Here is a 22,279-nt window from a genome sequence, read left to right on the forward strand (position 1 = left end):
ATACGGTATCTGTCTTTCTCTGCCTGATTTATTTCACTTAGCATAATACCCTCCAGGACCAGCCACGTTGCTGCAAACGGCCAGATTTCATTCTTTCTCATTGCCAAGTAGTATTCCATTGTGTATATAAACCACATCTTCTTTATCCACCATAAGAAACTCTTAAATACTGAGAAAAAACTGAGGGTTGATGGGGGGTGGGGGAGAGGGGAAAGTGGGTGATGGGCATTGAGGAAGGCACCTGTTGGGATGAGCACTGGGTGTTGTATGGAAACCAACTTGACAATAAATTATATTTAATATAAAAAAAGTAATGTGTGCAAAAATAAAATAAATAAGCTGACAAAAAAAAGAGAGAATAGAGTGAGAAAAGGTCTTCTATCGAGTCTTGAGGGGATCTAACAGCTGAGACAGAGAGAAAACTCCAGAGGAGGCAGAGATAGCTAATCAGAGAAGGGGAGGGAATGACACAGTGTTTATCACATCCTTATCAAGGACTACTTATCCATTCCTTCTCTCCCCTGTCACTATTTTTTTTTTCTTCTTTTTCCCCTCTTTTAAAAAAGAAAAAAAGAACATATAAACTCCTATTAATTTAGAGACTGTCTTTCTTTCTTAAGTCTAATTAGCTTAAGGAAGTTTGGGCTCCCAAATGAATTGATGTAGATGTGGCCCAAAAAGGAAAGTGTTTAAATGTGTTAGTAAAAGAATAGACTCTGTTAATGAAATTTATTATACAAATTGATTATTCCATTAATGATATGGCACAACTTGGGAGAAAAAGATGAAATGAATATAGCTTTCAAAATAAAAGTATTTTGTGTTTTTTCTTCAATATTGTATCTCAGTTGGTCTTGCAGTTACTACTTTTAAATGCTTTTCTGAAAATATTTAGTATTTGTTTTTCTGAGTCATAGCCCATATGAAAACCTTGTGGATCTAGAGTTTTGTTTTGTTTTTTAACCTTTTCCACTTAATTAGTAAAGAATCTAACATGAGTGTCTTTTTGCACAGTACCTTCAACAGGATAACAGAGAGCCCGATAGGTTCCGCCTTGTGTTGTCATGGCAACTGCCCAAGAGGGTTGTTGTTTGGGAGTGTACGTGTCTTTGTGTGTGTCCATGGGTGCCTGCTGTAAATTGAAATTCTCTAACTAGGTTCTTAAAATGTCAACTATTCATTTTTAGAGTTCTAAAGCTATGCCAAAACCAAGAGCAGTTAGATTTATATGAGATTATTGAAATTCTCACCTTGTTTTAGGTTCTAGTATATTTTAAAACAGTAATAATTTTAAGTTTATATACATCTTCAGATAATTTGCAGTCTTACCACTTTTTCTTGAGATCTTGAGGCAAACCAGTATTCCCTTGCGAAATGTGAGGTAAATACAACACCAAATAGAAGAATTACTGACAGTAAACAACTGGCAAGAAGCCAGTATAGCAGGAGCCCCTGAAACAGAGGTGCAGAAATTTGGGTGGAGGAGCTGGACACTTTCACCCAAGGTTCTGGGCACATTTCTTAGATATAAAATCCAAACTGGTCAGTGTTCTACACTGTTAGCCCAATACTCAAAGCTGTATTTCGTTTGAGTGTGACCCCTCCCTTCAGCTCCTACCACTCCTTGAGTGTATGAGTGGTGACTAGGGGGAAGTGACATGAGCCAACATTTACTGACACTCAGCATGTGATGGGCAGTGTTCTATGCACCTTTACCTGAATTAACTCAGTTCTCACAGTAACCCTATGACGTAGATCTTTCTATCATCTTCGTTTTACAGATGGGGTAACTGAAGCACAGAGAAGTTATGTAACTTGCTCAAGGTCTAACAGCTAGCAGGGGGAAGAACCAGGCAGGATTCAAACCCAGACAGGCTGACTCCCCATCTCTAAGCTATAAATGCCTACTGTTACCAGCTACTTTTATAACCACTGTGGTAGGAATACTGAGTAATTAGTGTGGACAGCCCTCACTTTGATCTTCTGACATCATCTGGGTTTGTAGACACCTCTGTATGCAGACATAATGTCTCTGTTCCGTTAATCTTGAATTTTGTTTTAATATTTAAATATAATATTTAAAATAATATACCTTTATTCTTTCCCAGTACCCAGCATATTGTCTTAATGTAGACATGCTTCTTGGACAAGCATACTTTGCTTGACTTACATTATGGCATGGAGGTCATTTAGCCACCATAGGAACAGCCACTGCTGCTGTTCACGATGACTGCTACCCTACTAGGTTCTAACTTTCTAGAGGGAAGCCCATCTTCGCGTCCCCTGTTGCACCCAGAATACTTTGTTAAATTGTGTGCTCAGTATGGGGCGCCTGGGTGGCTCAGTCGGTTAAGTGTCCGACTTCAGCTCAGGTCATGATCTCGCACTCCGTGAGTTCAAGCCCTGCATCGGGCTCTGTGCTGACAGCTCAGAGCCTGGAGCCTGTTTCGGATTCTGTGTCTCCCTCTCTCTCTGACCCTCCTCTGTTCATGCTCTGACTCTCTCTGTCTCAAAAATAAATAAATGTTAAAAAAAATTAAAAAAAAAAAAAAAAAAAGAAAAAAATTGTGTGCTCAGTAAATATTTGTTGAAATGTACTGAATCTTGTTCCCATTCCCTCCCATTTCTGCCAGAATCTGTATGAGGCCCCCTGAGCACCCCTGCCCATAAACCACCTCACCACCATCTCCCTGGTTTTCAGCCACACTCCCAGGGGCTCCTTTCTCCCCACATCCTTGAACATTCTTTAGTTTTTCCACTATTCTCTTTCCTGCTCATAAGCCCTTTGCCCTCTTGTACTTCTTTGTTCCCTTCTGATAGAAGAAAAAAGTTAAGCACATGAGATTTTCAGCTTTTTTCCCCCTCTATCCTGTTTCCCCTTGCACCCGGGACCAAATGCAGAATGAAAAGACCCGAGTGGAAGGACTGGCTGTGCCAGGGCAGGGGGGAGGTGTTGTGTGGCCCTGCGGTGATTCACTGTATTCATGCAAGACCAACCTGTTCTCGTTTTACACTCCTACCAGTTCTCTGGGAGTTTTTAACCAAGCAACAAATGCCAATCAGTGTAGGTTAAAAGGAACATGAACACACATATTATTAGTGCCTGCTATTCTGTGGCCTACCTATTCCAGGAAGATGTCTCACTCGTTTAGAAATTACCTCTAAGAAATTGTTCAAAATATAAGACATAGAGTTTAGATAAATGCTGCCTAACTTACGTTTCTTCCAACACAGGATAGGCTGAAATGTAATATAAGGTAAATAAGTGTGTTTACTCTTTCAGAACCATCAGGTTGAATTTATTCCCTAAGTCCACATCATAATAAGAAGCATTTACTGACCTGATGGTGAATGCCCACAGGTAAGGGTTTCTATTAGGGGAAGGGCTTCACAAATCACAGGGTACTTTCATCTCATCACATTTTCCCACTGATGAGATGAACATGACACAGTGGCCATGATTAATTCAACTTTGTTTTCTTTTTGTGACTCGTTTTCAATGCTGTGTTCCCTACGGACGAGTCACTCTCTGGGGTCCCCCCGCACTGATTTCATCTAGTCCTCTGCAGACAGTGCTCTGGTCTCTGTGCTGCAGGCTAGTAAGTATTTCTACCTTCACGGGTAACTCTTGTTATCTTTCCTAAACACCCGTAGTACAGTCTCTAAAGGTTTAAGGATTTAGCACAGTTAGGAGGCAGTGATCAATGGTTAATCAGCTAATTCCCTCCACAGGCGAGAGATGAGAAATGACAACACTCCTCAGCCCAAGGAAACTAGTCTGTGACCTCTTCCTCACCCCAGAAATTACCACAACAGTCTTTTTTCCTCTTTCGTTCTCTTCTTTTTCTTTACCCTCTTTGGCTTTTCCTTTTTACCTTTTCTATTTCTAGATGACCCCTTTCTGTTCACTCCTTCCCCTTCTGTTTCTTTTTACTTTACCTTCTTCTCTCCCTCACCATCCTCTCTCCATCTCTCCTGAGTATTTTTAATTTTTTTTTCTTTGTAATACAGTAATCTCTCCAAAACAGAAGTTTCCCTCATGTATTTCCCTCATATCAAACTGTAATTCTTGACTCATTAGTGAGCCATGAAGTTAATTGAGTGGGCCCCCACACAGTGAAATAAAATAAAACCAAACTGAATCCAAAAGAGAGTTCCAGTGCATGGTGAAAAGTATAGTTGTCTTGTTTAGTGGCATTTTATTTCTCTGCATAAATAAGCTATATATTGGTTTGCTGTGCAAAGTGCATTTCTTATTGTAGGTAACAGTCACAGGTTGGATTTATATGAATGCACCTTTTCTAGAACCACATGACTTAAAAAATTTAGCTCAGTTCCTGGCATGTAGGTATTTAATAAATGTTTGTTGATTGAATGAAAGTGTGTTTGAGTGATTTCTCTTGGGAATAATTAGAAACAAAAGAGAGGTCAGCAAGACAGAAGAGTCAGGAAGAGATGAGAGAGTATTCTGTGGTATATCCATCATAGGTAAAATAAATGCAGGCCTTGAAAAAATATACTCTCGTTACTTAAAATGAATCGAGAGCTGGGATGGGCATGTAAGGGAAGGAAGTGGCAAGAAGCCAAAGCTGAAAGAACAGAAGAGCCATTAGATATTTAGATAAAATGAATGCCTCTTTATTGGAATATTACCTACAATAGCGTCTGCATACTATGTTAAGATGAACTTAATGGAGCAAGGTGAATTTGTTGAAACTTTCAGAGAGGGCTATCCTGGAAGATTTCTAGCATATAAAGAATAATAAATGTAAATTTAATTGTAGGTACTTGAGTTATTAACTTAAGGTATCAAAATGCCTTTATTATATATTTTTTAAATGTTTATTTTTTAAACATGTTAAAAAATTTTTATTTTTTAAAAATGTTTAAATGTTTATTTTTTAAATGTTTATTTAAATGTTTAAATGTTTATGTATATTTTAAATGTTTAAATGTTTATTATATATTTTTAAATGTTTATTTTTTAAATGTTTATTTTTTAAATGTTTATTTTTATATATTTATTTAAATGTTTATTTTATGTTTGTTTGAGAGACAGCAAGTGGGGGAGGGGCAGAGAGAGAAGGAGACAAAGACTCTGAAGCAGGCAGTGCAAGGTCAGTGCAGAGCCCTGCGTGGGGCTCAAAATCACAAAGTGAGATCATGATGTGAGGTGAAATCAAAAGTTGGACACTTGGACACTTAACCGACTGAGCCACCCAGGCACCTTTATGTATTTTTTAATTGTGCATATTACCTGTTTTATTTTGGTAACTCCCACTTATGGGGGCTTTCACAGGTTCACATGAAGTCTTAAGTACCCCCTTAACATGGGTTTTGTTGTCAGTTTTAGGAACATAGCTCTTGTGTAAGGTAAGGTATACGGACCTTATTCATAGGGTATCAGAGGCAGTAAATGACAGATGTTTAATGCGTGCTCACCATGTGCCGGTTTGATGTTTGTGGTACACAGTTGAATGGGTTATAGTCCCTGCTTCTGAGGGTTTGCATTGACCTGTGGGTTGGTGATTCTTGGTGTTAGGGAGGTGCTATGAAGAGGACAGCAGAGGAGACTTTGGGGGTGTACAGAAGAACCCAAATCAGACATAGATTCTTGGGCAGGCTTTATTCTCAGGCAAATTCTAAGGGAAAGATGGAGTTATTTGGCTGAAGACGACAAAGAAGGCTTTGGGCAGAGGCTCAAGACCATGCACTACTTTTGGAGATCCAGACGTAATCCTATGTCTAATACAAAGGGATTGTCACTGAGAGACATAACACAGGTAGAGACAAAATTGGGTAGAGGTGCTAAGTGAGAGACAGTGACCCTAGTCCTATAAGCTTGTTTTAACCAGGGGAGTGATAGGCTTATATTTGCATTTTAGAAAGGTCACTCTGGAAGTAAGCCTGGAGAATGGATTGGAGGCAGGGAGGTAAACAGTGTATCTGTCAGAAACATCAGGACAAGAAAATGATTGGAGTGTGCTATTGACAGCTGAAAATAAAGAAGAGGGATTATTTTGCAAAAGTGGAATCTATAGCATTTCGTAAAACTTGGTGTAGTAGATTGGGTGTGAGGAACATGTGAGAGGCTGGCACTTTCTGGTGTGGTTGACTAGTTCTGGGTTGCCAGGATGAAGATACATGACATCCTTAAGTTTGGGGGCTAAGGTTGCATTCATGACAGTAATAGCACATATAAGATGATTTGTCTGGGATTCATGAGGTTTTAGATTACAGAGATTAGATAAATTTAAGTTTGGGGGTTTTATTGCTCTTGAGTTAAAAAGCAAGTTAAATTTCTTTCTCTAAAGGGATCCGAGTGAAATAGTTTATTATACATGCTTTTAAAATTTTCTGGAGACCCATGTTCGGTTTAGAGGGGGAAAATACTTCAATTCCTGACAGAGATGAAGAATTTATTATGGCTTTAAATGTATTTGTAGTCTGTAAAACACAGTCTAATTTTTTACATGAGCAAGCAGGTTAATCCCGGGGGAACAGATTTGGATATCTGATATGGCCATGTGAGGGGTATTACTCATTGGTTTTCTTAGCTCTGTATGCAGGAATCACATTTTGTAACTGCTTAACCTTTTGTTATTTTGTTAGTTTACCAAATTATCAACAATTTTGTGTATGTAAGGTGAGTGGGATGGTTTTGGACAGATAGAGTGATTACTGAGCCTTGTGCTATGTCACCACGGCTTCCTAACAGCTATTACTTTTGCACAACGAAAATGTGTGCCCAGGTATGATGTATTCATTGCCCTTGTCTTCTTTGATCATATATGAGAAGTCTTTTCAGTTAAGATAAATTTTTGGTTGAAAGACAAAAAGTACTCTCAATTTTATATTTAACTGAAGCTGTACTGTCCTCTGTGTTACGCAGAACCCCTTGGTGCTTTTACACATGATTTAAAAAATGAAGTACAAATTCCTTTAAGTCCTGATTGTGTTTAATATTTCACCAACAGGCATCAGTAGTCTTTTAATGATATATAAGTAACTTTCCTTATTTATCATTTTATGTTATCACTCATTTTCCTTATGGTCTTATGAAGAAATTTGAGGAGTACTACCGTAGAAATCAGTTGCATTATGTTTTCATAATTAGAAGTCTGCTCATATTTTATAAACATCCTTCTGCCATTCCCTCCCAATTTAATGGGAATAGAAAGCCCTCAGTAAATAGAACCCAACGTGTGGTATTTTTAATCTAAAACCAATCTAGGGAGTGCCTGGCTGGCTCAGTTGGTAGATCATGCAATTCTTGGTCTTGGGGTTGTGAGTTTGAGCCCCATGTTGGATGTAGAGATTGCTAAAATGAAATCTTAAAAAATAAATTTAAAAATAAAATAAATAAATAAATAAAAAGACTATGAGTTACTTGAGGGCAGGGCTTATCTGTTTTTGTATACCCAGGTTATTGGGGATACCTGATACATAGCAGGCATTAAATAAATTATGAATGCATAATATTCAATATTTAATCATTTTACCTTTTTTAGTAATATCATGCAATAGTTAGGTGTGAGGGAGAAATACCGAGGTTAACCAATTGGAGAAAACGGCAAGACAAATGACAAATATTCTTAAGTTTTTATTTGACTGTATGCTTGACCCTTAAACAACATGGCGGTTGGGGTCCAACACCTCCTACCCTGCATAGTCAAAAAGCTGTGTTTAATTGTGGACTCTCCCAAAACTTAATTACTAATAGTCTACTGCTAACTGGAAGCCTTAGTAATAACATAAACTCAAGTAACATATGTTTTATATGTTATCTACTGAATTCTTACAATAAAGTAAGCTGGAGAGAAGAAATTGTTAAGAAAATCATAAGGAAAAGAAAATACATTTACAGTATTATGTTTATAAAAAAATAAAAACAAAAAACCCTGTCTGTAAGTGGATGTATACAATTCAAACCGATGTTGTTCAAGGGTCATCTGTAGTTTATTTTCAGGTTTAGATGTAGCAACTCAAACTTCCTGTCAGGTATCTCATCAATTTCTCAGTTGACAAATATTTCTATCCCTATTGGTTAACTTGAACCTTATGTTAGGACAAGTTAAAATAGGGCCATGATACTCTTTTTTCATTTTATTTCAATTCAGCTGTATTGAGATTTAATTGACACAACATTGAGTAAGTTTAAGGTTTACAATATAATGATTTGATATATGTATCTATTATATAATGATTACCACAGTAAGGTTAGTTATCACACCTATCACCCCAGATAGTTACGTGTGTGTGTGTCTGTGTGTGTGTGCATGTGTGGTGAGAATTTTAAAAAATTTACTCTTAGTAACTTTCAAATATACAATACAGTATATAACTGGAAGTTTGTAGCTTTTGACCACCTTCACCCACTTCCCTAGCCCCACCTTCTGCCTCTGGCAACCACCACTCTATTCTTGGTTTCATTGAGTTCAGAGTTATTAGATTCCACATGTAAGTGAGATCATGCAGTATTTGTCTTTTTCTGACTTATTTCACTTAGCATAATGCCCTCAAGGTTCATCCATGTTGTCACAAATGACAGAATTTCTTGTTTTTAATGGCCAAATAATATTCCATTACATACACACACTCTCACACACACGTTTCATAAATATATACATCTTGCATTTTCTTGTTTCATCCATTGATACCCATTTAGGTTGTCTCCATGTCTTGGCTATTGCAAATAATGCTACAGTGAACATAGGGGTGCAGATAACTCTTCAAGATAGTGATTTCCTTTCCTTTAGCTATATACCCAGAAGTGAAATTGCTGGATCATATGATACTGCTATTTTTAATTTTTTGAGGAACCTCCATACTGTTCTCCATAGTGGCTGTATCAATTTGCATTCCCATCAACAGTGTAAAAGGGTTCTCTTTTCTCCACATCTTAACAAACCCTTTTTATTTCTTTTTTTTTTTATAAAAGCTATTCTAATAGATATGAGGTGATATATCATTGTGGTTTTGATTTGCATTTCCCTGATGATCAGTGATATTGAGCACCCTTTCGTGTTCCTGTTGGCCACTTTGTATGTCTTCTTTGGAAAAATGTCTATTCAGGTCCCTTGCCCATTTTTAATTGGATTGTTTGGGGGTTTTGTTTGTTTTGCTTTTGCTTTTGTGTTGTATGAGTTCTTATATATATATATTTTGGATTTTAATCCTTTGCCAGATGTGTGGTTTGCAAATATTTTCTTCCATTCTATAAGTTGCCTTTGCATTTTGTTGATCATTTCTTTTGCTGTACAGAAACTTTTTAGTTTGATGTAGTCCCACTTGTTTATTTTTGCTTTTGTTGCTTAGGCTTTTGGTGTCATATCCATAACATCATTGCCAAGACCAGTGTCAAGGAAATTTTTTTCCTATGTTTTTTTCTAGGAGTTTTATGGTTTCAGATCTTACATTTAAGTCTTTACTCCATTTTGAGTTGCTTTTTGTGTCCAGTGTAAAATAGGGGTCCAATTTCATTCTTTCACATGTAAATATCCACTTTTCCCAGCACCATTTATTGAAGAGACTGTCTTTTTTCACAAGTATTCTTGGCTCTATTGTCAAATATTATTTGTGTATGCATGAGTTTATTTCTGGGCTCTCAGTACGATTCTGTTGGTCTATATCGTCTTATGCCAACATCATACTGTTTTGATTACTATGGCTTTGTACACAAGTTTGAAATCAAGAAGTGTGATGCCTTCAGTTTTGTCCTTCTTTCTCAGGATTGCTTTGGCTATTTGGGTCTTTTGTGGTTCCATGTGAATTTTAGGGTTATTTGTTCTATTTCTGTAAAAAATGCTATTGGAATCTTGATAGGGATTATCTTAAATCTATAGATTACTTTGGTTAGTCTGGACTTTTTTACAGCCCTAATTCTTGTAGTCCATGAACATGGGATATTTTTCCATTTGTTTATCATCAGTTTCTTTTTTCAATGTTTTACACTTTTCATTGTATACAATTCTTGGTTACGTTTATTCTTCTTGGTTACATGTAACGTTCTTGGTTACATTTATTCCTATGTATTTTATTGGTTTTGATGCTATTATAAATAGGATTGTTTTCTTCATTTCTTTTTCAGATAATTTGTTTTTAGTGTATAGGAAGGCAACTGATTTTTGTATGTTGATGTTATATCCTGCAAATTTACTGAATGGATTTATTAGTTCAACAGTTTTTTGGTGGAGTCTTGTAGGATTTTCTATATATAAGATAATGTCATCCATAAAAAGAGATAATTCTATTTCTTCCTTTCCTATTTGAATGCCTTTCCTCTCTTTCTGTTGCCTGGTTGCTCTGTCCAGGACTTCCAGTACTGTGTCAAATAGAAGTGGTGAAAATGGGCATCTTTGTCTTGTTTCTGATGTTAGAAGGAAAGCTTTCAACCTTTCACCATTGAGTTTAGTGTTAGCTACGTACTTATCATAAATGACCATTATTATGTTCTTCTATACACAGTTTATTGAGAATTTATCATAAATGGATGCTGAATTTCATCAAATGCTTTTTTTGCATCTATTATTCTATTAATGTAGTGCATCATGTTGATTGATTAGCATATGTTGAACCATGCATGCATCTCTGGGATGAATCCCACTTGATCATAGTGTATAATCCTTTTAATGTCCCAGTGAATCTGTTTGCTAGTATTTTGAGAATTTTCACACCTATATTCATTGGGGATACTGGCCTGTAGTTTCCTTTTCTTGTAGTGTCCTTATCTGTCTTTGATATCTGGGTAATGCTGGCCCCATAGAATGAGTTTGGGAGTGTTCCCTGATCTTCATTTTTTTTTTTTTTTTTTTTTTTTTTTTGGAACAGTTTGTGAAGGATTGGCTTTAATTCTTCTTCAGTAGAATTCATCAGTAAAACCATCTGGTTCTGGGTTTTTCTTTGGGGGCAGGTTTTTTGTTACTGATTCAATCTCCTTACTCATTAGTGGTTTGTTAAGATTTTCTGTTTCTTCATGATTCAGTCTTGGTTGGTTGTATGTCTCTAGGAAATTATCCAATTCTTCTAGGTTGTTCAGTTTGTTGGCATATGGTTATACATAATGGTCTCTTAAAATTCTTTGTATTTCTGTGATAATAGTTGTAACATCTCCTCTTTCATTTATAATTTTATTGATTTGAGTCCTCTCCCTTTTTTTCTTGGTGAGTCTAGCTAAAGGTTTGTCTATTTTGTTTATCTTTTCAAAGAATCAGCCCTTGATTTTGTCTGTCTTTTCTATTATTTTCCTATTCTCTGTCTCATTTCTGCTTCAATGTTTATTATTTCCTTTCTTCTGCTAGTTTTGTGCTTATTTTGTTCTTCTTTTTATAACTCCTTGAGGTGTTAGGTTAGTTGTTTATATGAGCTCTTTCTTTTTTTCTTCATGAATGTATTTATCTCTGTGAACTTCCCTCTTAGAACTGGTTTTGCTGCATCCCATAAGTTTTGGTATGTTGTGTTTCCATTCTTATTTGCCTCAACGTAGTATTTTTATTTCCATTCTGATTTCTTCTTTGATCCATTGGTTGCTCAGCAGTGTGTTAATTTACATGTCTTTGTGAATTTTCCACTTTTCCTCCTGTTATTGATGTTTCTAGTTTTATTCCATTGTGGTAGAAACAAAAAAGAAAAAGAAAAAGATACTTGATAAAATTTCAGGCTTCTTGACTTTGTTGAGACTAATTTTACAGCCTAATTCATGGTCTATCCTAAAAATGTTTTATTATATGCCTGAGAAGAATGCTAACTCTGTCGCCGTTGGATGGAATGTTCTATATGTGTCTGTTAGGTTCATTTGGTCTACAGTGTTTTTCAAATCTGCTATTTCTTTATTGATTCTCTGTGTAGATAATCTGTGTGTTGACACTGGGGTAGTAACTGCATTGCTGTTTATTTCTCTTTTTAGTTCTATGAGTATTTGCTTTATATATCTAGGTGCTTTGATGTTGGGTGCATAAATATTTATAATTCTTATATCTTTGCAGTGGATTGACCCCCTTTTCAGTATATAATTACTTTCTTTGTCTCTTTTGATAATTTTTAACTTAAAGTCTATTTAGCTGATATAACTACTCTGCTGCTTTTTCTGGTTACCAGTTACTTGAAATGTCTTTTTCCATCCCTTCACTGTCGGTCTGTGTGTGTCCGTAAAACAAATCCAGTTTCTTGTAGGCAGCATATCGTTGGATCTTGTGTTTTATCCATTTAGCCACTCTATGTCTCTTGATTAGAAAATTTAATACAGTTATGTTTAAAGTAATTAATGATAGGTAAAGACTTAGTGTTGCTATTTTGTTCATTACTTTCTGTTTTGTTGATTCTTTGTTCCTTATTTCCTCTCTTGCTATCTTCTTTTGTGATTTGATGGCTTTTTGTAGTAGTAGTATGCTTTGACTTCTTTTGTATGTCTACTGTTGTTTTTCCTTTGTGGTGAGCATGAGGCTTACATAAAATATATTTATAACATCCTACTTTAAACTAATAACAACTTCAATAGCATACAGAAACTGTACTTTTACCTATCTTCCTCTTACATTTTAGGTTACCAGTGTTACAGTTTACATCTTTTTATATTGTCTATCCAAAAATAAATTGTTATAGTTATGTTTTTTAGATATTTTTTTTTTTAACTTTAAACTAGAGTTGTAAATGAATTACACACTACCATTACAGTATTAAAGGATCTGACTTTGATTACATATTTACTATTACCATTGAATATTACACATTCATATGTTTTTGTAATGTTAATTAGCATCCTTTTATTTCCACTGCCCACTAAGCCCCCTGGCCAGACAGGGCCATCAGCTCGGCTATGCAGATGAGCACAGCCACCACTTAGGATCTCTGCAGGGGCGCAGCTGCAAAGAGAAATGTGGTCTGCCAAGACTGAGCCCTGGTTCCTATAAACCCTGCCTACCTTCTCAGTGGTCAAGCCCTGCAGATTTCCTCTGATCCCTGTGAGGCAAGATCCAAATGGGCCTCCTGGGAAGGGCCCTGCCACGCTGGGGGTGCTGGATGTCCACTTTGGGCTCTTTTCCCCCCAGTGTAGAAACCATATGCCCAGGGGACTCCTCTTTTTTTTTTTTTTTTTTAATATATGAAATTTATTGTCAAATTGGTTTCCATACAACACTCAGTGTTCATCTCAAAAGATGCCCTCTTCAATACCCATCACCTACCCTCCCCACCTTCCACCTCCCATCAACCCTCAGTTTGTTCTCAGTTTTTAAGAGTCTCTTATGCTTTGGCTCTCTCCCAGGGGACTCTTCTTGGTATGGCATTGTGCTGTCCTGGGAAGGGGCAGTGTGGTCCAAGTGTAGCCACTCCTCTGAACCTTTGTAAGGTCATCCTTCTCAATCTTTGTTTTTCCAAGGGGGTGCTTTAGCCTCATCCCTGGGTCCTGAGATTTTCACAGAGCTGTCTTGTCTGTGGGTATTTGCCAGTTGGCCTTGTGAAGGGGAGTGGTCAGGAATGATCTGTGGCACCATCTTGATCCGTACTTGCCTGATTTTCAGTTCCCTGCTGCTACCAAATTGCTGTAGCTCTTCAAAAGAATTCCTCAAAAGCATTCCTTCCCCAAATGTAACTGGTTCTTAGAATCCTGTGATCAGCATGCGTAGAATAGAACCATGATTTCCTAATTTCCACTTGTCTGTTGTTTTCAAGTTACATGAAGCTCTAAAAGTTTTGCTTTGTTTTTATATTTAACTTACTCTTAGAGTCTTATGATTAAAAAAAATTACAGCAGTTTGATCTCAGTTGAAAAGAATGAAAATTTTTCCATTTTTAAAAATCCTCTCAAACCCACATTCCATTAGCGTGTAAAAAAACCCTAAGATGGTTTACATCCATTAGTAAAGGGTCATGGTTTCTACTCTGTATGTGTGATGTCACCAAAACACTAATTAAGCACCAAAGTACCTGAATAAAATGTATCCTTTCCTCTCCAGAAGTAAAAAGGGATCTTGACTTTCTTAACCATTTTGTTTTACTATGTATAATTGTGTTAGGAATTCATTACTTAATGTTAAAGTCAACCAGCACTGTACATCAAAGTAATATTTCTTTGAAAATAAAACTCTTTTAGGCTTATTTCAAAAGAGAATTGCTAAATTAATAGTTCCTTTATTATTCGGTTAGCAAATAGGAAAGTAAATTGACTACAGTTAATATGTTAGGTACATTTATTTCTAACAATAGGCTAGAGCTAGGAAAAACATTCTGATAATCTCAGAAGAGTCAATAAATGTTTAGCAGATAGCAAAAGAGCAAAATGTAATTTTAGGTATCTTTTTGGGAACTCTAAATAAAATTGCTAGCATACCTCAGCTATATTATGTGTTTGGTTCCAGACGACTGCAATAAAGCAAATATTGCAATGAAGTAATGCAAATGAATTTTTTGTTTCCCAGTGCATACAAAAGTTATGTTTATACTACAGTGTAGTCTATTAAGTGTGTAATAACATTATGTCAAAAAAGCAATGTATAGACCTTCACTTAACAAATACTCTATTGCTAAAAAATACTAACCTTTTAGCAAGTCATAATCTTTTTGCTGGTGGAGGGTCTTAACCTTGATGTTGATGGCTGCTGACTGACTGTTCAGAATGGTGGTTGCTGAAGGCTGGGGTGGCTGGGGCAGTTTCTTAAAATAAGACAACAATGAAGTTTTGCCGCATCTATGGACTCTTCCTCTTATGAATGATTTCTCTGTTGCATGCGATGCTGTTTGATAGCATTGTACCCACAATAGAACTTCTTTCAGAATTGGAGTCAAACCTCTCAAACCCTGCCACTGCTTTGTCAGCTAAGTTTATGTCATCTTCTAAGTCCTTTGTTGTCATTTCAACAATCTTCACAGCATCTTCACTAGGAGTAGTAGATTCCATCTCTGGAAACCACTTTCTTTGCTCCTCCATAGAAGCAATTCCTCATCTGCTCAAGTTTTCTCATGAGATTGCAGCAATTCACTCCCATCTTCAGGCTCTACTTCTAATTCTAGTTAGTTCTCTTGCTGTTTTCATCACTTCTGCAGTTACTTCCCCCACTGAGCCCCTCAGAGTCATACTTGAGGGTTGGACTCAACTTCTTCCAAACTTTTGTTAATGTTGATACTGTGTTGTATCTCCATTGCAGCTAGCCTTTTAGAAATTTGTCAAGTTATGGTCGAATCAAAGACAAATATTTATAATTATCTGGAACAATGATTAAAATACTCCTTCATTTTCTAACTACATATCTCCGTGAGGCCAGAGTTTCTTCATATACTTGAATCAAAACAACATGTCGTGACAGATTCAGCCAGAAGCATATTTGAGAATTCAGTTGTCTGATATTAAGACATTAAAGAGATCATGAACATGTCAAACATTACTTCTTTTGTCACTAATTTTCTTTTGTTTTGGGAAATTTAGTTATTTTTCATTAAAATACGTTATGCTAACATTTATTGGGTTTACTGTGGTTACTTTTAAATGAATAAATATTTTTTAATTTCTTAGTTTTAATTTCTCGTGTGGTAAATATCAGTAGATGCAGCCCATATAAACCAAAGCTTCTTGGGGTCCTTAGTAATGGTTTTAAGAGTGTAAAGGGGTCCTGCGATTAAAGATTGAGACCTTAATGGCATAGAATATTTGAGCATTTGTGTTAGTAGGCAGCATGGAGGCAATCAAAGCATTACTGCATTGTGGCCTTGCTCAGTCCTCGCCAGCAGAGTGATGTCCCTGACTAGTTGAAGAAATGTTTATTTTCTGTGTTGTTTTCTTTTTTTATCGTTTAAGAAATCAAGAAAGCGAATATTTTCATTTTCAAGGTTTCTATCAAAAATGATTTGAACTTCGGGGCACCTCGGTGGCTCAGTCGATTAAGCTTCTGACTTCAGTTCAGGTCATGCTCTCGCTGTTCCTGGGTTCGAGCCCCGTGTCGGGCTCTGTGCTGACAGCTCAGGGCCTGGAGCCTGTTTCGGATTCTGTGTCTCCCTGTCTGTCTGCTCCTTCCCTGCTCGCGCTCTGTCACTCTCTCTCAAAAACAAATAAATATTTTTAAAAACTTTTTTTAAGCGATTCAAACCTCTTAGGATACTTTCAGCTCCAAATAACAGCATATCTGACTCAGCTGGTTTAAATGATAAGTTATAATTTCACCTCACTGAAAGATTGCAGATAGGGCAGGCTCCAGAGGTGTTGGTTGAGGAACTTCATAAGATCCTGAAGTGCCAGTTTCTTTCCATCTCTCTGTGCTCCCGTCCTCAGTGAAACCTCATCCTCAGACTGGCAGCAAGATGGCTACAGCAAGCAGGTCCACCATCAGACGTGATAGTGCCAGAGGGAGAACAGTGACATCTTCCCTATGTCTCCTCCTTAGAGGCAGGGGGTCCCGGGACTCCTTAGCAGATTTCTGATGCCTCAATGGCCAGGATGGGGTCACATCCAGTCCTTAAATGTGTCCCTGCCAAGGATTATGGGCTTACTGTGACTGGCTTAAAAATAATCATTTTGTGGGACCCAGATATGAGGAAATCATCCACAGTGATTTGGTTATTAAAAACAAAACAAAAAGTCCTGTGTGCCTATTCAGTTAACTGGAAATTCATTTGTACAGCTGCCTGGTAAGAGAGGCAGCATGAATCTTCAGCAAGTGTTCGGAGCCTAAGACTCAGGAGCACTGTGGTCTGGTCCTGAATGTGGCACTCCTCGGCTCTGACTCCCCTACGGCCATACTGCCTTGTCTGTAAAAGGAAGGCTCAGACTACAGCTCTAGTTCTGAGACCCTCTGGTTCACTGGTTTCTTCATTCACTCTCACTCTTTCATTCAATAGTATTTATAGAGTGCTTACTCCCTTATGAAAGTCACAGGGAAGGGTACAGATACGCACTAGAATGCTGCCTGTTTAACCACAACCATCTGTTCTTCCTCCTGTGCTACATACACACCGAAAGCCCAAAGGGGAGTAAGATCCAAACTGGTTTTTCCCTCATAGAATAAATTGTTTAATTCCCTTGGCAAAGAGCCCTTGCCACGAGGCTCATTAATGAATAGTGACATCACAAGAGTTCTCTCTCACCTTCTTAAAATGTAAAATTTGTCCAGAGATGAGACCATAGAGCCACAATTCTGTTCTGACCAAGATGGGTCTTTGTCTCAGAGAGGATGCTCCTGGGCCTGGCTGGCTGTGACTGCCACGGTTCCCTCAGCACCGGGAAGGCCGTGATGCGGAGAAGCAGGCTGTTAAGACAACAGAAGGACAGTCATGAGAAATGAGGCCGTGTTCTCTGAACACTCAAGGGCACTCTCACATTTTATTTTTCAGATAAGATGTCAGAAAGGTTTGCTGTTTTAAAACCAAGTTGCTCAAATTTTGCAGGCCTTTCTCAGGTGCTGTGTTGGTTCATTTTTCATGTCACATAAAGCGTTATCTCGGAGAGGAGAAGTAGGACTCATGTGATCCCTCCCTCAAGTAATATTTGAGTCACTGTCAGGTGAAGCAGGGCTTTTTTAAGTTGCTTTCGGGACCAATATAAGTGGAACAGAGAGGGAGGAAGATTTAGGGTCACTGAAGAGAAAATCCTTCCAACACATAGTGCTGTCAGCAATGACATGTAAACATTCCATTATGGAAAATCGTGAGTTCTCCCATTACTGAGAGTACCCAAGCAGAGGCTGGATATACCCTCTGTCAGCAGTGTTGTGAGGAGGTTCTTCATTTGATCTGAGTGTGGACACAATGATTTGGAAGGAAGGTCATCTCTTAAATTCTGTGATTGTTATCATAGCCGTGAGACATCTGATGACTTGAAATCGTTAGCAGTTTGAAACAGAAAGCAGGGGATTCATTTACTCACCAAGTATTTATGAAGCATCTACCATGTGTCAGGCACTGTTCTAGACACTGGAGACACAGTAAAGAACAAGACTGACAAGACACTCGGGGCACTTGTGTTCTAGGGGAGGCAGACAAGCGCTGAACTAATACGCAAATAAAGAAGACCGTTTCCTATTAAGATATGTGCTCTGAGGAACACACACCAGGGTGATGGGAGAGAAGGATTGGGGCAGGTAAGGGTGGGAATCTGTTTGAAATTAGGTTTTGAGGCAAAGTCTCTTTGAGAAGTTACCATGTGAGCTAAGACAGAACACAGAGGAAGTGTCTGCCCTGAGATGACTGGGGAAGAGCGTTTGAAGCAGAGAAGACCTGCCTGGAAGAGCAGGATGGGAACAAGCTTGGCAGGTTTGAGAAGTGAGCAGAAGGCTGAGTGAGAGGCCCAGAGGGACGCGTGTGGGGTGGAGTGGGCCTGGGTAGGGGCCAGATCTCACAGGACCTCCCCCAGGAGCTTAGCGTTACCCTGTCCAGTGGGAAGCCCCTGCAGGGCTTTCGGTTGAATGGCATGCTCCGGTTCACGTCTGTAGAAGATGACTGTGCATACTTTCTGGGGGATGAATCGTAGGGGGCAAGGATGCAAGCAAAGAGGAAAAAAGGAAACTCCAGAGAAATGTGGTTTCACAGAAGCCAAGAGAAGAAAATGTCTCAAGAAGGAAAAAGTGGGCAGTAGTGTTGAAGACTGAGAAGTAAGTAGGAAAGTACCTGATGGCTTTGATGAGCAACTGTTTATGGGTGGTAGCTTGATAAACCCATTTACAGTGAGTTTAGGGGAAAATGGGGAGTAAGAGGACACGGGGAATAGAACCCATTCTTTCAGAACATGCTGGAAAAGAGTGCAAAGAATAGGAACGTATCCAGAGGGGAATAGGAAATCAAGGGACTGTTTCTAAGGTCGGGTTTTGCCAGCAACTTCTTTGTGCTGAAGGAAGGGCATCGACAGAGAGGCCGACGCTAGGGATGCTAGCCAAGGAGTGGGCTGTTGCAGAAGAGAGATCCTCGAAAGGACGCTGTGAATTGTTTTATGAAATTGAATTATTGAATTTCCATAATTGAATTATGGAAATGCATAATTTCATTATCTTTGATATTGATCAGTTTATTGTGATATTCTTGTGTTAGCTTGAACCATATGAAATTACCAGCATTCACACATTTTTGACCTACAAAAGCAGCACCATTATATAATTCTACCTACAGCAGAATTAGGATTTTCTCCCTTAGACACTTGAATTTGTGTCATCGGTTTTTATAATTCATGTACATTTTTAATGTGGAAACAACCTCAAACTTACCTAAAAGTTGCAATTACAGAAGAACATCCTCTCTCCCCAAACCATTTGAAAGTAAGTTTCAGACCTGATGTTCTCTCTCTCTCTCTCATTCTCTCTCTCTCTCTCTCTCTCTCTCTCTCTCTCTCTCTCTCTCTAGCATTTGAGTGGGTATTTCCTGGAAATAAGAAGAACATTCTCCAACAAAATCACAATGCAATCTAGTAAAATCAGGAAATCAACATCAGTGCATTGCTACCAACGAATCCTCTAACCTCATTCAGGTTTTTGCCATTTGTCCCAATAATGTCCTTAATCACAAAAGGGTCTAGTTCAGTGCCGCCCGTTGTATTTAGTTGTCACTTTAATCTCTCCCGCTCTGGAACAGTTCCCTATTCTTCCTTGATTTTCATCTCCTTGCCCATGGATTTGGGTCTGTCATGATGATCTTCAGATTATGAGCCTCCAGCAGTGTGGTAGCCAGCCTTCAAATTGGGCCCCACCTCCTGTTATTCCCACCCTCGTGCAGTCTCCTCCCACGTGATACCACAGTTGATCTTTGTGACCCAGAGCATATAGAAGTGATTAAATTATGAAGTGATCCTGTTGCATCACTTGCTCTGTGGGAAGCCAGCTTCCATGTCATGAGCAGTTCTATGGATAGGCCAGCATGTCAACTGAAGCACCTAGCCAACAGCCAGTGAGAAACTGAGGACTGCCAACAATGTTGAATGAGCTTGGAAGTGGATTCTCCAGCCCTAGTTAAACCTTGGGTTGACTGTCATCTTGGATGACTACTTCACTTCAATCTTGTTCAATACCTTAAACCAGAATCACCTAATTAAGCCACTCCCAGATCCCTGACCCCCAGAAACTGTGACATAGTACATGTTTGTCGGCTTAAGGTACAAAATGAATATACACAGGAAGATCACAGAAGCGATGGTGGGTTCTTTCCATTGCATCCTAACAGATGGCACACAATTTCAATTTGTCCCATTACTGATGACCTTTATTTCCATCCCTTGGTTAAAAGAGGTATCTTTTGGACTTCTCCCCTGTGAAGTTGCTCTTTTTCCTTTTAATTGAGGAATATATTTGTGGAAGATACTTTCAAACTATGTACACTTCCCATTCTTTATCAAACTTACAATACAACTTTTTCAGTTATTTCTCTCGGTGTGAGATTGCAGCTTCCTAGTTTATTCATTGGGGAATAATCTGTTACACTCATTATTTATTTTGATGCTCAAGTTGTCCCAAATTTCACCTGAGCCCCTTCAACCTGGCTCCTGTGTTCTTTTGACATGTCCTCATCATTCTTTGAACACGTCCCTTGATTTTTGGCACAAAATGTTCTAAGCTCATCATGTTCTTTGCCTGCCCCAGCCCTGAAAGCAGTCATTTCTCCAAGGATCCCTGGTTCTTTTTAGTGGAAAATGGTATTAAAGCCAAGGTCTGGGCACTAGGTGTGTCTGTTGCTATTGGGGGTGTTGCTGCTCCCAGGCCCACTCAAAAGACATGCACACATTTACATATGTATCTATGTAAATATGTATAGATAGACATATATGTATAAATACAGACTGCACAAATATACGTATGTGTATATATGAGCATATAGTACATATGTTTTTATGTATTAATCCAAATGCATATATTTGTAAATATAGCAAATTTAAATATACATATATTTAAATCTGTAAGTTCATACTGATATCTCTAATTGTAGGGTATCCAGAGTTTCTATCTTTTCTTCTCCCTTTCCATGTTAGTGACTTCTTTCTTCAGTAGTGAGAAACTTGGCTTTTGTTACCCTTATTATATTTATTTATTTGATTAATCCCCTGATATCAGCCTTCCATCACCATTGCATTGCACCCCTCTCCCCACATGGATGCCCTCCATTCAGGCTCTGACTTCCATCGCAGAGGCACCCACCTCCATGAATACCCTCCTCATCCCCTTGGGCCCCAGGCCACCCCTCCGCGTGGATACCCACGCCTGCCTCTCCCTGCCCAGGCCCTGACATACTACCTCAGGCTGCCTCTGCACATGAATGCCCTCCTCACCCACTCAGGCCTTAACTCCCCTCTGTCTGTCCTCTGTAGGGACTTACCCTGCTTGGGCTCTGATTACCCTCTCCAAGCTGTCCCTCCCAGTGTGGGTGCCCTCTTTATGCCGCATGGGTTCAGACACCCCCCAGGCTGTTACAGGCTGCCTCTTCTTGCTCTGCCCCCTCTAATAGCTTTAAGGCTGACTTGTTCAACAGGGGAGGAAGGGGAAGAGTGGGGCTTTATGATTTTATAAAGGATGTCAGCTGAAAGGGCCATTCTGTTCTCCCACAGCTGAATTGTGAATTTCTTCTGTAGTAGTGGGTTCTAAATTTCTGATGACACCAGAATATCTTGGGAAACTTGTTGAAATACAAATCCCCAAGAAAACAAAAGACAACAATAAAAACAGGGAGCAACCAAAATGTCCCCAGAAAATGGTTAAATGACTATAGGGAGGCATTGGACTTTTAGTTACTCTTTAAATTTTCTACATACATACTTCTATTTATATTAATAATACTAACAGACTATGGGCCATGCATTATAATTTTGTATATTAAAAACATAATTAGCACTATTATTATTTTTTAAAAGATAAAAATTTCAGAATTTAAGACCCTGTTGGTAGAGATTCTGAGTCTGTACAACTGGGCTATGGCCTGAAAATCTATACTTTATGTAAAGTTCTCCATTTGGATGTAGTGATCAGCCAGGTTGGGGAGCCCCTGCTCCAGAGGAGTTCTCTCAGGAACTGTCTAAATATCCACTGGGCAGGTGCACCCAACACTCTGTCACAGATGAATATTGACAGAGATGAAGCCATAAGCCTGAGTCTTTCTAAAAACTCAGAACTGTTAGGTTTTCTTTTGAAGACTCATGATCCTACTGATACCTCCTTCCAAAACAACTCTGAAAAGATGTAGGTTAAGTATTCTTCAAAACTATCAAGGTCTGGGGTGCCTGGGTGTCTCAGGTTAAGTGTCCAACTCTTGACTTTGGTTCAGGTCATGATCTCAGGATTTGTGAGATCAAACCCCACCTCTGTGCTGATAGCACAGACCCTGCTTA

The 22,279-nt window shown here is 38.5% G+C and overlaps 1 protein-coding gene across 8 annotated transcripts in view; it reads left to right on the forward strand.

The window, feature by feature from the left end:
- The window catches only part of FIG4 (FIG4 phosphoinositide 5-phosphatase), a 130,863-nt gene that overhangs the window by 90,311 nt on the left and 18,273 nt on the right, over nt 1–22,279 (forward strand). The window contains exon 24 of one of the 8 annotated variants that reach the window (XM_042939558.1): nt 3,284–4,746. The exons of the other annotated variants lie outside the window; for them this stretch is intronic. Within the exon in view, the coding sequence (XP_042795492.1) occupies nt 3,284–3,323 (40 nt within the window). The 3' untranslated portion in view covers nt 3,324–4,746. Of the gene's footprint in view, nt 1–3,283; nt 4,747–22,279 lie in introns of those variants that run through there. 8 annotated transcript variants of the gene reach the window in all.

The sequence above is a fragment of the Panthera leo genome, chromosome B2 (genome assembly GCF_018350215.1).
Source record: "Panthera leo isolate Ple1 chromosome B2, P.leo_Ple1_pat1.1, whole genome shotgun sequence".
NCBI classification, from domain to species: domain Eukaryota; kingdom Metazoa; phylum Chordata; class Mammalia; order Carnivora; family Felidae; genus Panthera; species Panthera leo.